This window comes from Cibotium barometz, chromosome 42, assembly GCF_041138505.1.
Source record: "Cibotium barometz isolate CiBa-2024 chromosome 42, ASM4113850v1, whole genome shotgun sequence".
NCBI lineage: Eukaryota > Viridiplantae > Streptophyta > Polypodiopsida > Cyatheales > Cibotiaceae > Cibotium > Cibotium barometz.
Genome location: NC_141087.1, coordinates 26,395,339 through 26,410,124, shown reverse-complemented (window position 1 = coordinate 26,410,124; position 14,786 = coordinate 26,395,339). Strand labels below are relative to the sequence as shown.

The 14,786-nt window shown below is 48.3% G+C and overlaps 1 protein-coding gene across 1 annotated transcript; it reads right to left on the bottom strand.

Annotated features, from left to right (window-relative positions):
* Positions 1-8,119: 8,119 nt before the first annotated feature.
* LOC147614317 (putative pentatricopeptide repeat-containing protein At3g01580) lies at positions 8,120-11,798 on the bottom strand. The gene is made up of 6 exons (XM_086780505.1): positions 11,637-11,798; positions 11,150-11,425; positions 10,853-10,999; positions 10,510-10,574; positions 8,909-10,346; positions 8,120-8,818 (listed from the first exon to the last, which is right to left on the bottom strand). Exons 1-6 carry the CDS (start codon positions 11,796-11,798, stop codon positions 8,120-8,122), a joined length of 2,787 nt encoding a protein of 928 aa, XP_086636631.1.
* Between the last annotated feature and the right edge of the window lie 2,988 nt (positions 11,799-14,786).

Sequence of the window (14,786 nt, the reverse complement as noted above, 5' to 3'; positions counted from 1 at the left end):
GTAGTCATGTCTATTGAAGGCAATAAAATGATGACCCCGCATATCGTTTTCTATCTTTATGCATTCCCCATATCCTTTCTATCTAAGGTCCACGATTCTCTATAAAAAGCCCCAAAGGGCTTACTCAAGAGAGGGAGAGAAAGGAGGAGTGGGAAGGGGTCGGGGAAACTCTTCTTCTAAGGTAGTATTAATTAAATGCCAAGTGATTGACATTTAATTAATAAATATCAAATAAATTATCTATATACATTCGCTAAAGCTCCCGCCCCTCCCTGCTCGTGCTAACTGCACACCTGTGCCCCTCGCCTGCCTGCCTGTTCGCCCCCTCGCGCCCCCATCATTCCTCGTGCCCCCCTTGCCCCCCTGCCTGCCCTCGCTACTGCGCCCCCCTCCCTCGCTGCACTGCCCGCCGCCCCTCCTCGCCTTCGCCCCCCTGCTTTTCGCGCCCTCCTCCTCTCTGCAGCGCCCCGACCCCCCCCCTTTGCCAGCTCTTTCTCCCCCCCCCACCCCTCTTGCGTGCAGCTCCCCCCCTAGGGCTTCTCCTTCGCCGCCTCGCCCCCCCTTTCCTTTTCTTGCTTATTTCCGTCCCCTGGGGTGTTTCTCCTTTTTCTCCGACCTTCATCTTCCACCTCTCTGTGTGCAGATCGGTTCTTGCAGGATTTCCGCTTTCGCCTCGCCTTCGCCATAGCTTCAGACTCTGATGGAGGCTCCTCCCGCCCCGCCTCAGAGGGACTCCCCCGCAGCCCCCTCACCCGGACACCCCCATCAGGCTTTCTCTTTCGCCAGAAGAGGAAGCGAGCCTCACCGCAGAGGTGGAACGCCTCCAGGCTCATTCCACTATCTGCCGTATTGTCGGCACTCGCCCTAGCAGAGGGGAGATCCGGGATCTTCTCCAAGCCCGCCTTCTTGGAGATGTGGGCAAGATCCTGGACGTACAGCTTCTGGGCCGTGGACATTACCAGATCGAGTTCGAGACCGGCCAAGGTCCTAGCCCTGAGTCCCCTTTGACATCAAGGGTGCTCGGGCTTTCTTCAGACCTTGGCAGCATGGCTTTGACCCAGCAGCAGCGAGACGGCTAAGCAAGGAGAGCGTCTTTTCCACGTTACAGTTTGCTTCCCTGGACTCCGCCGGGAGTATCTTCCGCTCCTCTCTAGGCTAGGAGCATTGGTGGGCTCGGTACTAGAGACTGGCCCCACAGCAGCTTCAGTGGTGGTGGCCAGAGCAGCTGGGCTACCTTCGGTCAAAGTTTTGGTGTCTGACATCTCCTCCCTTCCTAAGGTCATTCAGCTACCTAGGATGGGGGGATGCATTGATCAGAGAGTAGAGTTCTCGGGGCTCCCGAACCAGTGCTTCATTTGCAAGCAGGTTGGTCATCTGGCCAAGGCCTACCCTCACAGGAGACCCCGACCCTCACCACAGCAGCAGGCCCCTGATGGCCCACCCACAGATGCGGCTCGGCAGGCAGCCTCCGGGACACCTGCTCAGGCCACAGAGACCTCGGAGTGGCAGCCTGGACAGGGGCACCGTCGAGGGAGACAGCCACAGCAGCATGCCCAGAGACCGCTGCAGCAGTAGCCATAGTCTAAGCATCACTGGGTTCCCGTGAACAGCTTTGCTCCCCTCCAGGAGGAGACCCCTGCGAACGACTGAGGACCAGGAGATGCCAGCACCCCCTCCCTCACCCCCCCCACCCCCGTCCCCCCCCACCACCTCGCTTCCACCTTCGCCTCCTCCCGTCCCCGCTCCGGTTTTGGCAGCAGCTCCCTCTCCACCCCCCTCGCCTCCCCCTCCTTCCCCCCGCCCGCCTCACCTCCCCGGGAGGCCCTGGCAGCCCCCTGGCGTTCACCTGCAGTCCGGAGGGCGCTGAGCACCGACCTCGCTTGAGCACCACAGAGGAGACTTACCATGCCAATTCGGGCTTCACGGATATCATCTATCTGCAGTCGGCTGAGTCGCCTCGGCATTAGACAGCACTCGGAGGCTTTTGATTACGCCTTCACACGGCTTTTTGGAGCAGAGGGCCCCCGTGAGCCAGCACCCATCCGAGTTCATGTAGTGATACCTCCGGCCCGTGGGGAGGAGGCACTTGATTCAGCGGTGGCCTTCTCGTTCCCTCTATGTGGCCCATGCGACCGGGAGCGGAGACTAGAGCTTGCTCTTAGCACTTTGAAGACTCAGGCAGTTGAGTTTTCTCATCATGTGAGCGATCTGGAGGTGACAAATGTGATAGGCCGACTATGGGAGCTGGCTCATTTTTTCTTGGATCCCGAGAGTGTGGATGCCTCACGGATTCGTCATTTGGTCGTTCGCATAGTGGCAGACTTAGCACGCGACCTTGGATATGTATGTATACACGAGGTTGCTCTGTCAGAGCGGGAGGCAGTCGCCATGGGCCACAGCCACACTGGCGCCTGATCCGTGATTCTTGCAGTACACCGGGTGGGCAGATTCGCAGCCGCTCGGATGGGGACTACTCTCCATCCAAGCCGCTTGCGAAGGCCCGCCGTACGGCTGAGACAGCATCCACCTCAGTAGATCATCCATGAGGATCATCTCATGGAATGTACAGGGCCTTGGCGGAGCACATTTTATACGCTATCGTGGTTGCTTGAGGCAGGAGCTTCAGAGATGCCTGGTTGGTGGCAACATTGATATTTTGATGATGCAGGAGCATCACTTGGGTGAGAGCAGGATCCGGAGATATGGTTCGGTGATGCCTGGTAGATGGGACACCTTTTGGTCTGCAGGGTTTGGTCCTTTGGGTGGACAGGGAGGAGTATGCATGGTCATTGTAGATGTATGGCGGCAGGCCATTGTGGATCGAGGGATCATTGTGCTTGGTAGAGCATATCATGTCATTCTGAGGATGCATGATGAGCTATTGGGCGTGCTCAACGTCTATGCGCCCAACCATGCTAGTGCCAGAGCAGAGTTCTAAACCCAGGTCACGGATGCATTGCCAGAGGCCGCACATTGGTGTGTCAGGGGAGAGTGGGTGGTGTCCCAGTTGAGCCAGGCACGCCAGGAGGTTGGCAGAGACACGAGTTTTACTATCGTCGTCAGGCCTCTCAATGGACGTAGCTTGGTGATAGAGTGACTGGGGAGTTTTTTGAGATCACTGGACCTCGCCATGCTCGAGCAGGAGTCCGTTAGCTTGGTAGGCCGGATGGATCGGTAGCTACTGAGCCCGGGGATTGCCACTGCATTCTATAGAGACCTGCTTTCAGCGGAGCCAGCCACTGAGGATCGGGATGCTTGCAGACAGACTGTGTGGGCCCATGTGCAGAGGAGGGTCACAGATCATATGCATACAGTTCTTGGTACGCCTCTTTCAGAGATTGAGCTTGCCGAGGCCTTGAGGGTCCTGCCGCGACATAGTTGCCCAGGGGAGGACGGACTGACGTCAGCCTTTTTTATGCGCTATTGGGACCTTTTGGGGCCAAGCCTCCACAGGGGCTTTCAGTATGTTTTGGACACTGGGGTGATGCCACAGAGCTTTTCAGAGGGCTTGATCTTTCTTATCCCCAAGGGGGAGGGAGTATCAGATGATATTCGGCATTGGAGACCTATTACGATCCTCAATACTGTCTACAAGGTCTTAGAAAAGGCCTTGAGTTTGAGGATCCAGCCCTTCCTGGGGGAGTTGATTCATGCTACCCAGATAGGATTCGTCAAGGAGCGCAGTATCCTTGACAACATCTTTACTTTCTGGGAGGCGACGGCCCGAGCTAGATTTCTTGGTGAGGACTTGGTCGTGATGCTTCTCGATTTTGAGAAGGCATACGATAGAGTTGACTGGGGTTTCTTAGAGGGCACTATGCTTCGCCTGGGCTTTGAGCCAGGATGGATTAGTAGAGGGGTGGCGGCTCTATATTCCACAGCTCGTAGCCACGTGTTGATTGTAGGAGGACGGGGGCCTGACCAGATCAGTCCGTCAGGGGTGTCCCTCCCTTTTCCTTTTCTCTTCTTTGCGGAGGCTATGAGCATGTATTTGACCGCAGAGGAGGTTGGTTTGAGAGGACTCCAGCTCCCAGTCCGGGGGGAGGACCTGCTCGATGCTGAGTTTGCTGACGACACGGGCTTATTTTTGCATGGCCAAGAGGCCAATCTTCTTCGGGCAGAGCAGTCGCTCCAGGTTTTTAGTGCAGCTTCGGGAGCTTTGATCAATTGGTGCAAGACAGTGGCCTTTTGGATCAGCAGCGCTCCCACTCCGGCATGGAGCCCAGACCTCGGTTTTAGATGGATTCCTCCTGGCACAGCAGTGCGGTATTTGGGATGCCAGATTAGACTAGATTTGTCACCTGAGCAGTAGATTGCCCCGCTTCTTCTGAGCATTCAGAAGAAGCTTTTGTATTGGAGTACAGCTCGACTATCCTTGGCTGGGAGGGTGGTGGTGGCAAATCAGGTGCTGTTAGCGACCATGTAGTACATTACGTCTTGCTGGATCTTCTCGAGCTCTTGTATCAGCCAGGTACAGAGGCTGATCAGGAACTTTCTTTCGTCTGGGCGGGACGGTCAGCCAGCCCGGGCAAAGGTTGCATGGGCAGTTATTACACTTCTGCTGGCTCAGGGAGGCTTGGGCATTATAGATCCGGTCGATATCAAAGTAGAGCCTTATTGGGGAAGCTTATTGTTCGGGGCGCAGAGCCGTGGAAAGAGCTTCTCTTGCAGCGGCTGCTGTGCAGGCTCGGGCTCCCCCAGCAGGGGGCACTTGGGCACCAGAGATTCGCTGGATCTTCTTAGAGATGAGGAGGACAGGCCTCAGTAGAGGATGGGAGGACAGATTTGCTTTGAGCATCCTGAGAGCGTGGGAGCTGCTGAGACCGGGGCTCTCTCAGCGACCTCCTTCTTGTGTTGAGGAGTGGGCCAGACAGCCGCTCATCTGGAGCCCTGCGGTTCGCACAGAGTAGGGTCATATATTGGGTTCTCGGCCTCGTCTAGCCTGGGGACCTTTAGCGGCAGGCCCAGCACGTAGTTTTGGAGACTGGCAGGCCTTCTGCAGTCTCCCAGAGGAGATCCAGGTGGAGAGGCTAAGTCACTTCAGAGGAGGGTTGATTATGAGGGATGATATTCAGGAGGCACTCACAGAGGAGTGGTTCATGCCTTTCGAGCTAGTGGCCCCACGGGTGGATGGGAGCCTTTACACAGTTGGAGATCCTGATTGCTGTCAAAGCTTGCACTGAGGATGGCAGATGCCTCTACTATGAGATTCAGGATGAGGGCAGACTTCAAAGAGTGGAGGTGGAGTCGCCTTTGGTTGCAGAGTGCACCTTTCAGAGGATACGGGTAGTGGCCGCCGCTTCTCGGAAGTGGCATATTGACCCCGACCCTGCAGATGTGCTCCCGGATTGGTGCATATGGGCATATGCAGTGCGCCCCTTGGCCCGGCTACAGTGGGACCCTGGGGAGTACGAGTGGCATGATCCTTATGCATCCCTTGAGGCCACAGAGATCACCTTTTTCCAGTATACTGCTTGGCTGGGGCGGCATATTTTGACGGCGAGGAGGATGGTCTCTTCAGCGGCAGCGGGGTACTAGAAAATGAAGAAATTGTCAATAAAAACTTGTCACACTTTAGGTAAGGCCCCCAACCAGAGTGAACATCTAGCACTAGCATAGTATATCAAAAACTAGAGGTCCTTTCCGAGTTTGGCAAGAATGGCAACCATGGCTTCCCTTGGGCACGTCAAGATAATACATTAAATCTCCCTAATTATGGGGTGTGTAAGACTAATAGAGTGCAAAATCAAAACCTTGCTGCCTAATAGTGTGTAAGATTAACAGTGTGCAAGACTCATTATGGGGGCTGTAAGATTAAATCAAAACCTTACTGCCTTTTTCAAGGTCTTGAAGGCTTTGTTTGTGTTCTTGTCCTAGTGGACTTCCCATTTCACATCTAGCTTAGTAAGTTAAAAATGTTGCCTCCTGATGGACCTCCTCTAAAAGCTGGCACATCACCATTAAAAGGTCAAATGTGTGGTGTGTTGATTGGGGCTTCCATCTAGTCATTCACTCATTGTTGCGTGAATGCCTCTGCGAGACACGATGTGTGCAAACAACCACCTCTTTACACACAAACATGCACTTGCCAAGACCAAGTGCTACTCAGGCTTCTAACATCATTGTGTTACTTCAGTGCATTTTATATGCTCCCACATAGACAAAGAGAGTCTCAACAAAGATAGAGTGCTAGAATTTGATAAAGATTCTCATCATGCATTATTGAAAGGCTGCTTGGACATTACACAGCTTGAATGGCATGATATCATACTAAAAGTGTCATGTGCACACAGCATACCATGCTAAATATCTATCACCAGCAGCATCCAGAGTATCATCACCCAATGGGTAGCACCTAGGGATGCCACATCAGCAACCTGATCCCACACGTGTTAAAACGCAACCTAATCACATCAAAAATCATCTCTCTTCTTCTTGGAGACTGGTCATGGGTAGAAGTCATATTTTGAAACACCAAAGGCCAGCATACATGTAACCTTTTCATGTACATATTACATATACTAAAAACCACTCTCTCTCTCATCCCCCCATACATTTTACGTTAAGGTTCCTACAAGGTACTTACGGGTTGCGATTAAAGGCATGAAGGCTTCAGCTATGTCACAGAAAGGCTTCGTGTTCAATGATGGTGGTGGCTTCTTTCCCATTTTCTTTGTGTCATGTGCACAATGTGTATCTACCGTGTGTTACACGAACACAAGACTAGCTTCGAGGTTTGGGAAAGCTTGGAGCTAGGCAGGTTGATTGGCGAGCTGAGCTAGGGATAGACTAACGGGCAAGCACCCAAGTATGGACGAGTGGGCACCCAAGTGTGGACGCCCAATGACCGACCAAGAGCCTATAAAAGGGTGACCAAGGTTAGTCATTAGTCATATAGAGTCTCGCGAGATTTGCGAGAGCTCTATGATCTGGAGCCTATATCTAGTGCAGACGTGCACTTACTTTACGCAGCCGAAGCCGACAGCAATCTCGAGGCCCGCGAAGGTAGCTTCGTGACGGTATGAAATCTATTAGGAGTGCTCATCAAGACCGAGACAGATTTTATTCTAATAAACATCGTTGACCCAAAGAGTTCTCTGAAGGAACGATGGTGTATTTGCGAGTTCCAAAAGATTCCGAGACTTTACGGACATGTCGATCTCCGAAATTATCCCCTAGATACTGTGGACCATTTCGTATAACACGATGGATTGATTCAGTTGCATATGAATTGAATTTGCCTTCTCATGTAAAAGTTCATCCTGTATTTCATGTCAGTAAACTTAAGGAAGTACTGGGTGTGGAACAGACCAATTAATTACTCCTCAAGAAATCATAGATGTCAAGGACATGATTAGCATGCAGGACGCTCCTACCATGTGGCTCTGTGTTGGCAAACTGCAACTGGAGCCCGAAGGCCTCCTAGCAAACCTGCACAAGGGCAGGTGTCTTTTTTCGAAGCAGGCCTAAGAGGTTGATTCCCTTTCCCCTCGAAAGGTGGATTGAGACCAAGATACCTTTTGAACTTGAAACATTGGTTCTATGGACTCTGTAATCCCTTCATCTGCAACCCCAATTTCTCTTAGTGCAATTGGCTGGATTTGTCTCCCAGGCAGAAGCCTCACCAAAAGTGAAGTGGTTAAGGTCAAAGCCAATTGCAGTGACTTGATCAAAGAGAAGGTTCTGCAACGGGACAAATCTGTCTTCTTTGATACCCCCTCTTTCCAGGCAGCCACATCCATCCAGGCAATGTCCCACCCGTCCATAGCGTGTGCTTTGAAATGCAATGACAAAAGAGACAGGATCCAAACTCCACCAAGTCCCCACTGCCTTGACTGTCCAGACAATGTAAAGGCTACCACTGCTCACCTGCATAACATTGCCTTGTGGGAAGCCATTTTATGATAGGCTTTACATAGATTCCAGAAAGGCATGCATCACAACTTCTGACAAGATTTCTTTGCTACTTAATCTTTGATATAGCTTGCTGGATCCATATTGCAGTCGTGAACACAGAGACGCAGATGGGTACCTCTTGGATGTATAGTAGGACATTCATGATAGCCAACGTTTTAATGTGCTACATTTTCTTTGCATCCACAGAAATGTCCCATGAAATTTAATGCAAACCCTGAACATACCCTTCCATGGTCATTTTGACCGAAAGATCTTCCCATTTTGCATATGCACTTTTTCTTTGAGGCTGTCTTATATCCCCAACCAAAAGGGAATGCACGATTCCACAGGCATCAGTCCAGTGACCATGTCCTGGCTTCTCCCATGCTTGTTTTTCCACTCTCATTGCCTCAACCTTGTTTGCATCCTCCTGCATACCAGCATCTGCATAGATGTTGAACATACAGATATAAGCTGAAAAATTCTTTTCATCCAATCTCACTGCATGTTCAAAGGCATGCCTTCCAAGCTCCACATTGCCCCACTTTCGACAAGCTCCTAACACAGTAAGCCATACCACAATACCAGGATGGAATGGCATCTTCCTAATCATTGCTACTGCCTTGTCTATATCGCCTGAACGGCCAAGGAGATCAACCATGCACGTGTAGTGCTCAAGAGTTGGGACTAAACCATAGTCATTGCTTATGGCTTCAAAGTACAGCTGACCTTTTTCCACTAGACCTGCATGACTGCATGCATTAAGAACACTAAGGAATGTGACCAGATTTGGCTTTGTATCCTCTCCTATCATTCCATCAAATATTCGGAAAACGTTTTCACTCTCGCCAAGCTGGGCATATCCTGCCAATAGGACAGTCCAGGAGACCACATCTCGAGCTGGAAGCTTGTCAAACACTTCCTGTGCTTCTGCAAGCGAGCCACATTTAGCATACATATCCACCATGGTATTGCCAATGGGGAGCTTTCTTTCTAACCCTCTTCTCACAACCTCAGCATGTATTTCTCGTCCCCTGACTGTGGCACCAATGCTACTGCAAGCTTTCAAGCTGCAAACAAATGTGCCAGCATCTGGAGAGATGCCCTCATGTTGCATCTGTTTGAAACAGTGGAGTGCCTCCTCACAACGCCTATGTTCGGAATAACCTGCAATAAGTGCAGTCCACAAGATCACGTCTCGAATCACAAGCTTGTCGAAAACTTTCTGAGCATCAGTAAGAGACCCACATTTGGCATACATATCAACCAAGGCACTGCCAACAACAGTGTCTCTTTCCAACCCTTTTTTGGTGATGTCAACATGTAGTTCTCGTCCCTTGTGTGTAGATCCTATGCTGCCACAAGCTTTCAAGCTGCAAACAAAAGTGACCGCACCTGGAGAGACACCCTCATGTTGCATCTGTTTAAAACTGTCAAGAGCTTTCTCAGCACACCTGTGTTCTGCATATCCAGCGATTAGTGCAGTCCATGACACCATGTCTTGAACTGGGAGCTTGTCAAACACTTTCTGTGCTTCTGCAAGCCAGCCACTCTTAGCATACATATCAACCAAGATGCTACCAATGAAGAGGTTTCTTTCCAACCCTTTTCTGACGATCTCAGCGTAAATTGCTCCTCCCTTGACTGTAGCTCCTATGCTGACACAAGCTTTTAAGATGCAAAGATATGTGACAACACTTGGAGAGATGCCCTCGTATTGCATTCGTTCAAAACTGTGAAGTGCTTTATCACCCTGCCCATGTTCCGCATATCCTGTAATTAGTGCGTTCCATGAGACAACGTTTCTAACTGGGAGCTTGTCACACAGCTCCTGAGCTTTTCCAAGGGAGCCACATTTGGCATACATATCAACCAAGGTGCTGCCAACAAAAATGTCTGTTTCCAGCAAGCACTTTTCGGCAATATCAGCATGTATTTTGCGGCCTCTTTCAACATCTTTCAGTCTGGCACAAGCTTGCAGTACGGCCACAAAAGTACTGCCACTAGGATGTAGAGAATCATCCTCCTGCATTTTGTCGTACAGGGTGAGGGCATGCAGTGACTCCCCAAGTTTAACATAACCTGTGATGAGGGAGTTCCAAGAGGATTCATCCTGATACACGAGCATGTCGAAAACCTGTTGAGCATGGCACATGCTTCCAACATCCACTAACATCGAAACAAGGGGGTTCCCGAGGGATGTATGGGCTTCAAGGCCTCTTGCGCGTATGTAGGCATGCAAGCGCAGGGCGTGATCTAGGTTCCTCTCCTTTCTGCACTTGTGCAAGATACATGCAAAGTCCTCAACCGAAGGCAAGGGTTGCATGCCTTTTCCCAAAGAAGTGAGTGCCTCCTCCAAGGTGAGGATCTCCCAACTGCTGTTCTTCTGCTTTACTTCTTCTTCTCCATCGTGTGCCTTGATCGCAGAAGGCTCTTCTGGTTTCTCCAGTCTGCAAATATGAAATGAGATGGCACAGCCACTTACTTTGCTGTTTCGATTGGGACACCATTGCGAGGGATCCCCAAAGAAGTCCATCCATACACGCTCGGTACAAGCTCTTGATGCTACTGATTGAATTGCCTTCCGGCAGGTAGCCATCTCTGCTGCATTACTGCAGCTGCCCTGGGCTAGATGGTGTGCTCCAAATTACATCGGACCTGCAAGATTTTTGTTTTTCCTGTCAAATTAAAAAATCCCAGATGTAAACCACTTTCAGAGCTTCACTCAAAAAAACCAAAAAAAAAATCAGGGCGGAAACAAAAAATTCGCATTCCTTTACGGTAGGTTTAAACCTTGGTTTCAATAAATCTATACAGGATTAAGGGAGAGTGGCCCTCCCTCCACGTGGGCAAAGGAGGGGGGCCTATTTCAAAATACTCCCTCCTCCTTGCAAGCGTGACATTCACGCTTGCATTAGAAAATACCCAGTCACGTCACGCTTGCATTTGAAAATACCCGGGTCCAATCAATTCCAGTCGCCTGCTGTTCGCCTCGACCTCCACACGGTGCAGGTACGTTTCTAAGGTTCCCTCCACGTGCATTGTCTACTTTTACTCCGTGTCCATTGTCTGCTTTTACTACAAGACGTCTTTCATGTCGGGACTGCGATACAGAGAAACGTAGGTGGTGTTAGTGAGGATGGAGAGGTCACATGCAGTTCTGTGTAAGGCCATCGACAAGTATAGCCATTCATATGAGGGAAGGCAAAAATACAAAGATGAGAGGGACTGATAAAAAAACAAGATGACCTACATCTGCACGAATTTGTTTCAGCTTTTCTGCTCGCCATTCTGGATCCCACCATCTCTGTTGGCCACCTCCTCTCCCTCCTTCACCACCTCGGCCGCCTCCTCTCCCGCCACCACCGCCTCTGCCTCTTCCACCCTGTCGGTTTGGACCTCCCCCTCCTCCTCGCATGGCCATGGAGAACGCTTTTGACAGCTGACTCCTATGTTGCACCACTGAAACAGGGGATGGAACCGGAGGAGCAAAGAGACACCAAGATCTACCAAGCACAACTATGTTGAGCTGCAATCTGCATGGGTAAAAGGACAATTACGTAAAAAATCTGCAACCTGCAGCAACAACTAGGCAATCTGCAAGTGACAGCAAGTCACAATTAGGTCAAAATACGCAAGAGGATTCCTCATAGCGTCAAAAACGCCCTAGAATATACATGCAACACAGAGAGAGAGAAAAGAGAGCAAACACTGGCATGTTGGCGCCGTGTTTGCTCTACCTGGACCCCATCGATGATACGCCTGTCGCCCACGTCGTAAGGGTGTCGTAAGGGTGTCGTAAGGGTGCAGCATCGGGTTGCAGCACATGTCCATAGCCCGCATCTGGGCGAGTTCTTCATGGCGTTGATGAGATGGAAGACGGAGCCACCCACAGCCCCCATGGCCTCTTCCGACAACAAAAACAACTCCTCTGTTTGCATGCAACAACAGCTCCTCTGTGTTGCATGCAAACAGATTGTGAAGGTGGTGATTGTGAAGGTGCTTACATGAGAGTGGGGAGGCACGAAGGGCAGGTAGGGAGGCAGGGAGGGGCGTTGCTATGGAGGAGAGAAAAGAAAAAGGTTGAAAGAGACATTCTCTATGAGGACTTCGTCTTTGAGTGAGTCCACAGAGCTGTGAAATGCTGAGAGCTAGCTTTCTGGACTGACTCAAAGACCAAGTCCTCAAAGACAAAACACAAAACCAGAAACACAAGCCGACTCCAAGCCTGGACGTAGAGGCGGCACAAAGAGAGAGAGAGAGAGAGAGAGAGAGAGAGGGAGGGAGGGAGGGAGATGATGCATGCATGTCCACCACGGCGCCCAGAAAAAGTGAGAAGCTCTCTGCAAACCGACTCCAAGCCTGCAGAGCCAGAGCCTGGACGTAGATTCCACCAACGCACCCAGAAACACTGAGAAGCTGCAAGTCGCCTCCAAGCCTCGACGTAGCCCAGAAACGCTGAGAGCTTTGCCCAGAAACGCTGAGAAGCTCTCTGCGTTTACGTGCAAGAAGCCGACTCCAAGCCTCTGTGCAAGAAGCCGACTCCAAGCCTCTACGTAAAGGCGAAAGAGAGAGAGAGAGGGAGGGAGAGGGAGGGAGGTAGGCAGGGAGATGATGTATGCATGGCATGTTTCTCCACGTGGCGTAGAGGCGGTAGAGAGAGAGAGAGAGAGAGAGAGAGAAAGAGGGAGATGATGCATGCATGCGTTGACGTGGTAGAGAGAGAGAGAGAGTAAAATGATTTAAAATAAAAAGTGATTTATCTCTCTCTCTCTCTCTCTACGTCAATCCCCACGCGTTCACGTGGTAGAGAGAGAGAGAGAGAGAGAGAGAGAGAGAGAGAGAGAGAGAGAGAGAGTAAAATGATTTAAAATAAAAAGTGATTTATCTCTCTCTCTCTCTATCTCTAAAAAAAAAAGTGATTTATCTCTCTCTCTCTCTACGTCAATCCCCACGCGTTCACGTGGTAGAGAGAGAGAGAGAGAGAGAGAGAGAGAAATGATTTAAAATAAAAAGTGATTTATCTCTCTATCACTTTTTATTTTAAATCATTTCTCTCTCTCTCTCTCTCTCTCTCTCTCTCTCTCTCTCTCTCTCTACCGCCTCTACGTCAATATATATACAACAAAATAAATCACTTTTTATTTTGAAAATCCAAAATCATTTTACTCTCTCTCTCTCTCTCTCTCTCTCTCTGCCGCCTCTACGTCAATGCATGGTGGTGGACATTTAGAAAGTTATATATATATATATATATATATATAGAGAGAGAGAGAGAGAGAGAGAGAGATTTGAATTATACATTTTATTCGAAAGAATCGTATGTTTTCAGTAAAAATTTAATCAAATAATTTGAAGAAACTTATTGTACGATAGAATGTTACTAATATATAAGCCAGCCAGATTTGATATTTTTGTTGTTGTGGAACTTTACTGAACTTTTCCTCTTTGTAGAGTAAGAATGTAAAACTTACAAATGGATGTTTAAATATTAAAATTATATATTTTCTTAAGCATAATTTTTCATTTATAAGTGAATAGTCTATTACATATTTTTAATATTCTAGATTACATTTTTGAAGTGAATAGTCTATTAAATATTTTTCCTCTTTGTAGAGTAAGAATGTAAAACTTGAAAATGAATATTTAAATATTAAAATTATATATTTTCTTGAGCATAAATTTTCATTTAGAAGCTTAAGGGAGACTGGCCCTCCCTCCACGTGTTTTGTTATACACACACACACACACACACACACACACACATATATATATATATAGAGAGAGAGAGAGAGAGGGAGAAAGTGTAGAATAATTTGGGTTTTTTAATTAAAAAATGATTGAGAAAAAGTGGTTGCATTTTGGCTAGCCTTCAAATTTTTAAAAATTTTGGTTATTCTATGTATGCCAGGCACCTCAGTTTGCTACCTTTGAGCTCCACGTGGTCGTGCCTTCGCCTCCTCGAGCTCCTCGACCGCCTTTGCCTCCTCCAAGTGCAAACCAGAACTGGTACTGCGCTGCTACCTTGAACTCGATGCAATTGTATACATGAGTGTTGTAATGAATTGTTTTATAATTAATGATTCAACCTAATATAAACATCAATTCAAAACCTTCCTAAAAAGTCAAAGACTGATGACTTTTGATTAATGTTTGATAAAGATTTGGATTGTTTTGTTTTAAATAAAATATTTATTTATATAGAATATATATATATATATATATATAGAGGACTACCTAAAGATTTCAAACAAAATGTATTATATATATTTATCTATACCTTGAACTCGATGCATTCATGGATGGGAGAGGAGGCTATTCACATGAACGGCTATTCAAACAAAATGTATTATATATATTTATCTATACCTTGAACTCGATGCATTCATGGATGGGAGAGGAGGCTATTCACATGAACGGCTTGATGTCAACGGTGTGGCCAACGGAAGCCCCTTCGCCATGGCAGAAGGAAACGATCGATCACTGTCTTGGTTTTTGTTGTGATACCTGAGAAGCCCATGGGACCAAATCCCTTCTGCATTGCATTGCCCCTCATACCTCTTATGCTCGAATTATTGACATACACGCCTTCAAGAATAGATTCCTTTATGAAAGTTGGCACAGTATGTGTGCTCTACATGGGGAACATGCATGTTGTTCAAACAATGTGTCCTCTACATGGGGAACATGCATGTTGTAATGAATTGTTTTATAATTAATGATTCAACGTAATATAAACATCGATTCAAAACGTTCCTAAAAAGTCAAAGACTGATGACTTTTGATTAATGTTTGATAAAGATTTGCATTGTTTTGTTTTAAATAAAAGATATATTTATATAGAATATATATATATATATATATATATATATATATATATATATATATAT

Coding starts and splice junctions, on each gene's coding strand:
- LOC147614317 (XM_086780505.1), bottom strand. CDS start 11,798: ATGGGGGCTGTGGGTGGCTCCGTCTTCCATCTCATCAACGCCATGAAG. Junction 10,575..10,852: donor CTGGAATTGATTGGACCCGG/GTATTTTCAAAT, acceptor TTAATTTGACAG/GAAAAACAAAAATCTTGCAG. Junction 10,347..10,509: donor TCTAGCCCAGGGCAGCTGCA/GTAATGCAGCAG, acceptor TCATATTTGCAG/ACTGGAGAAACCAGAAGAGC.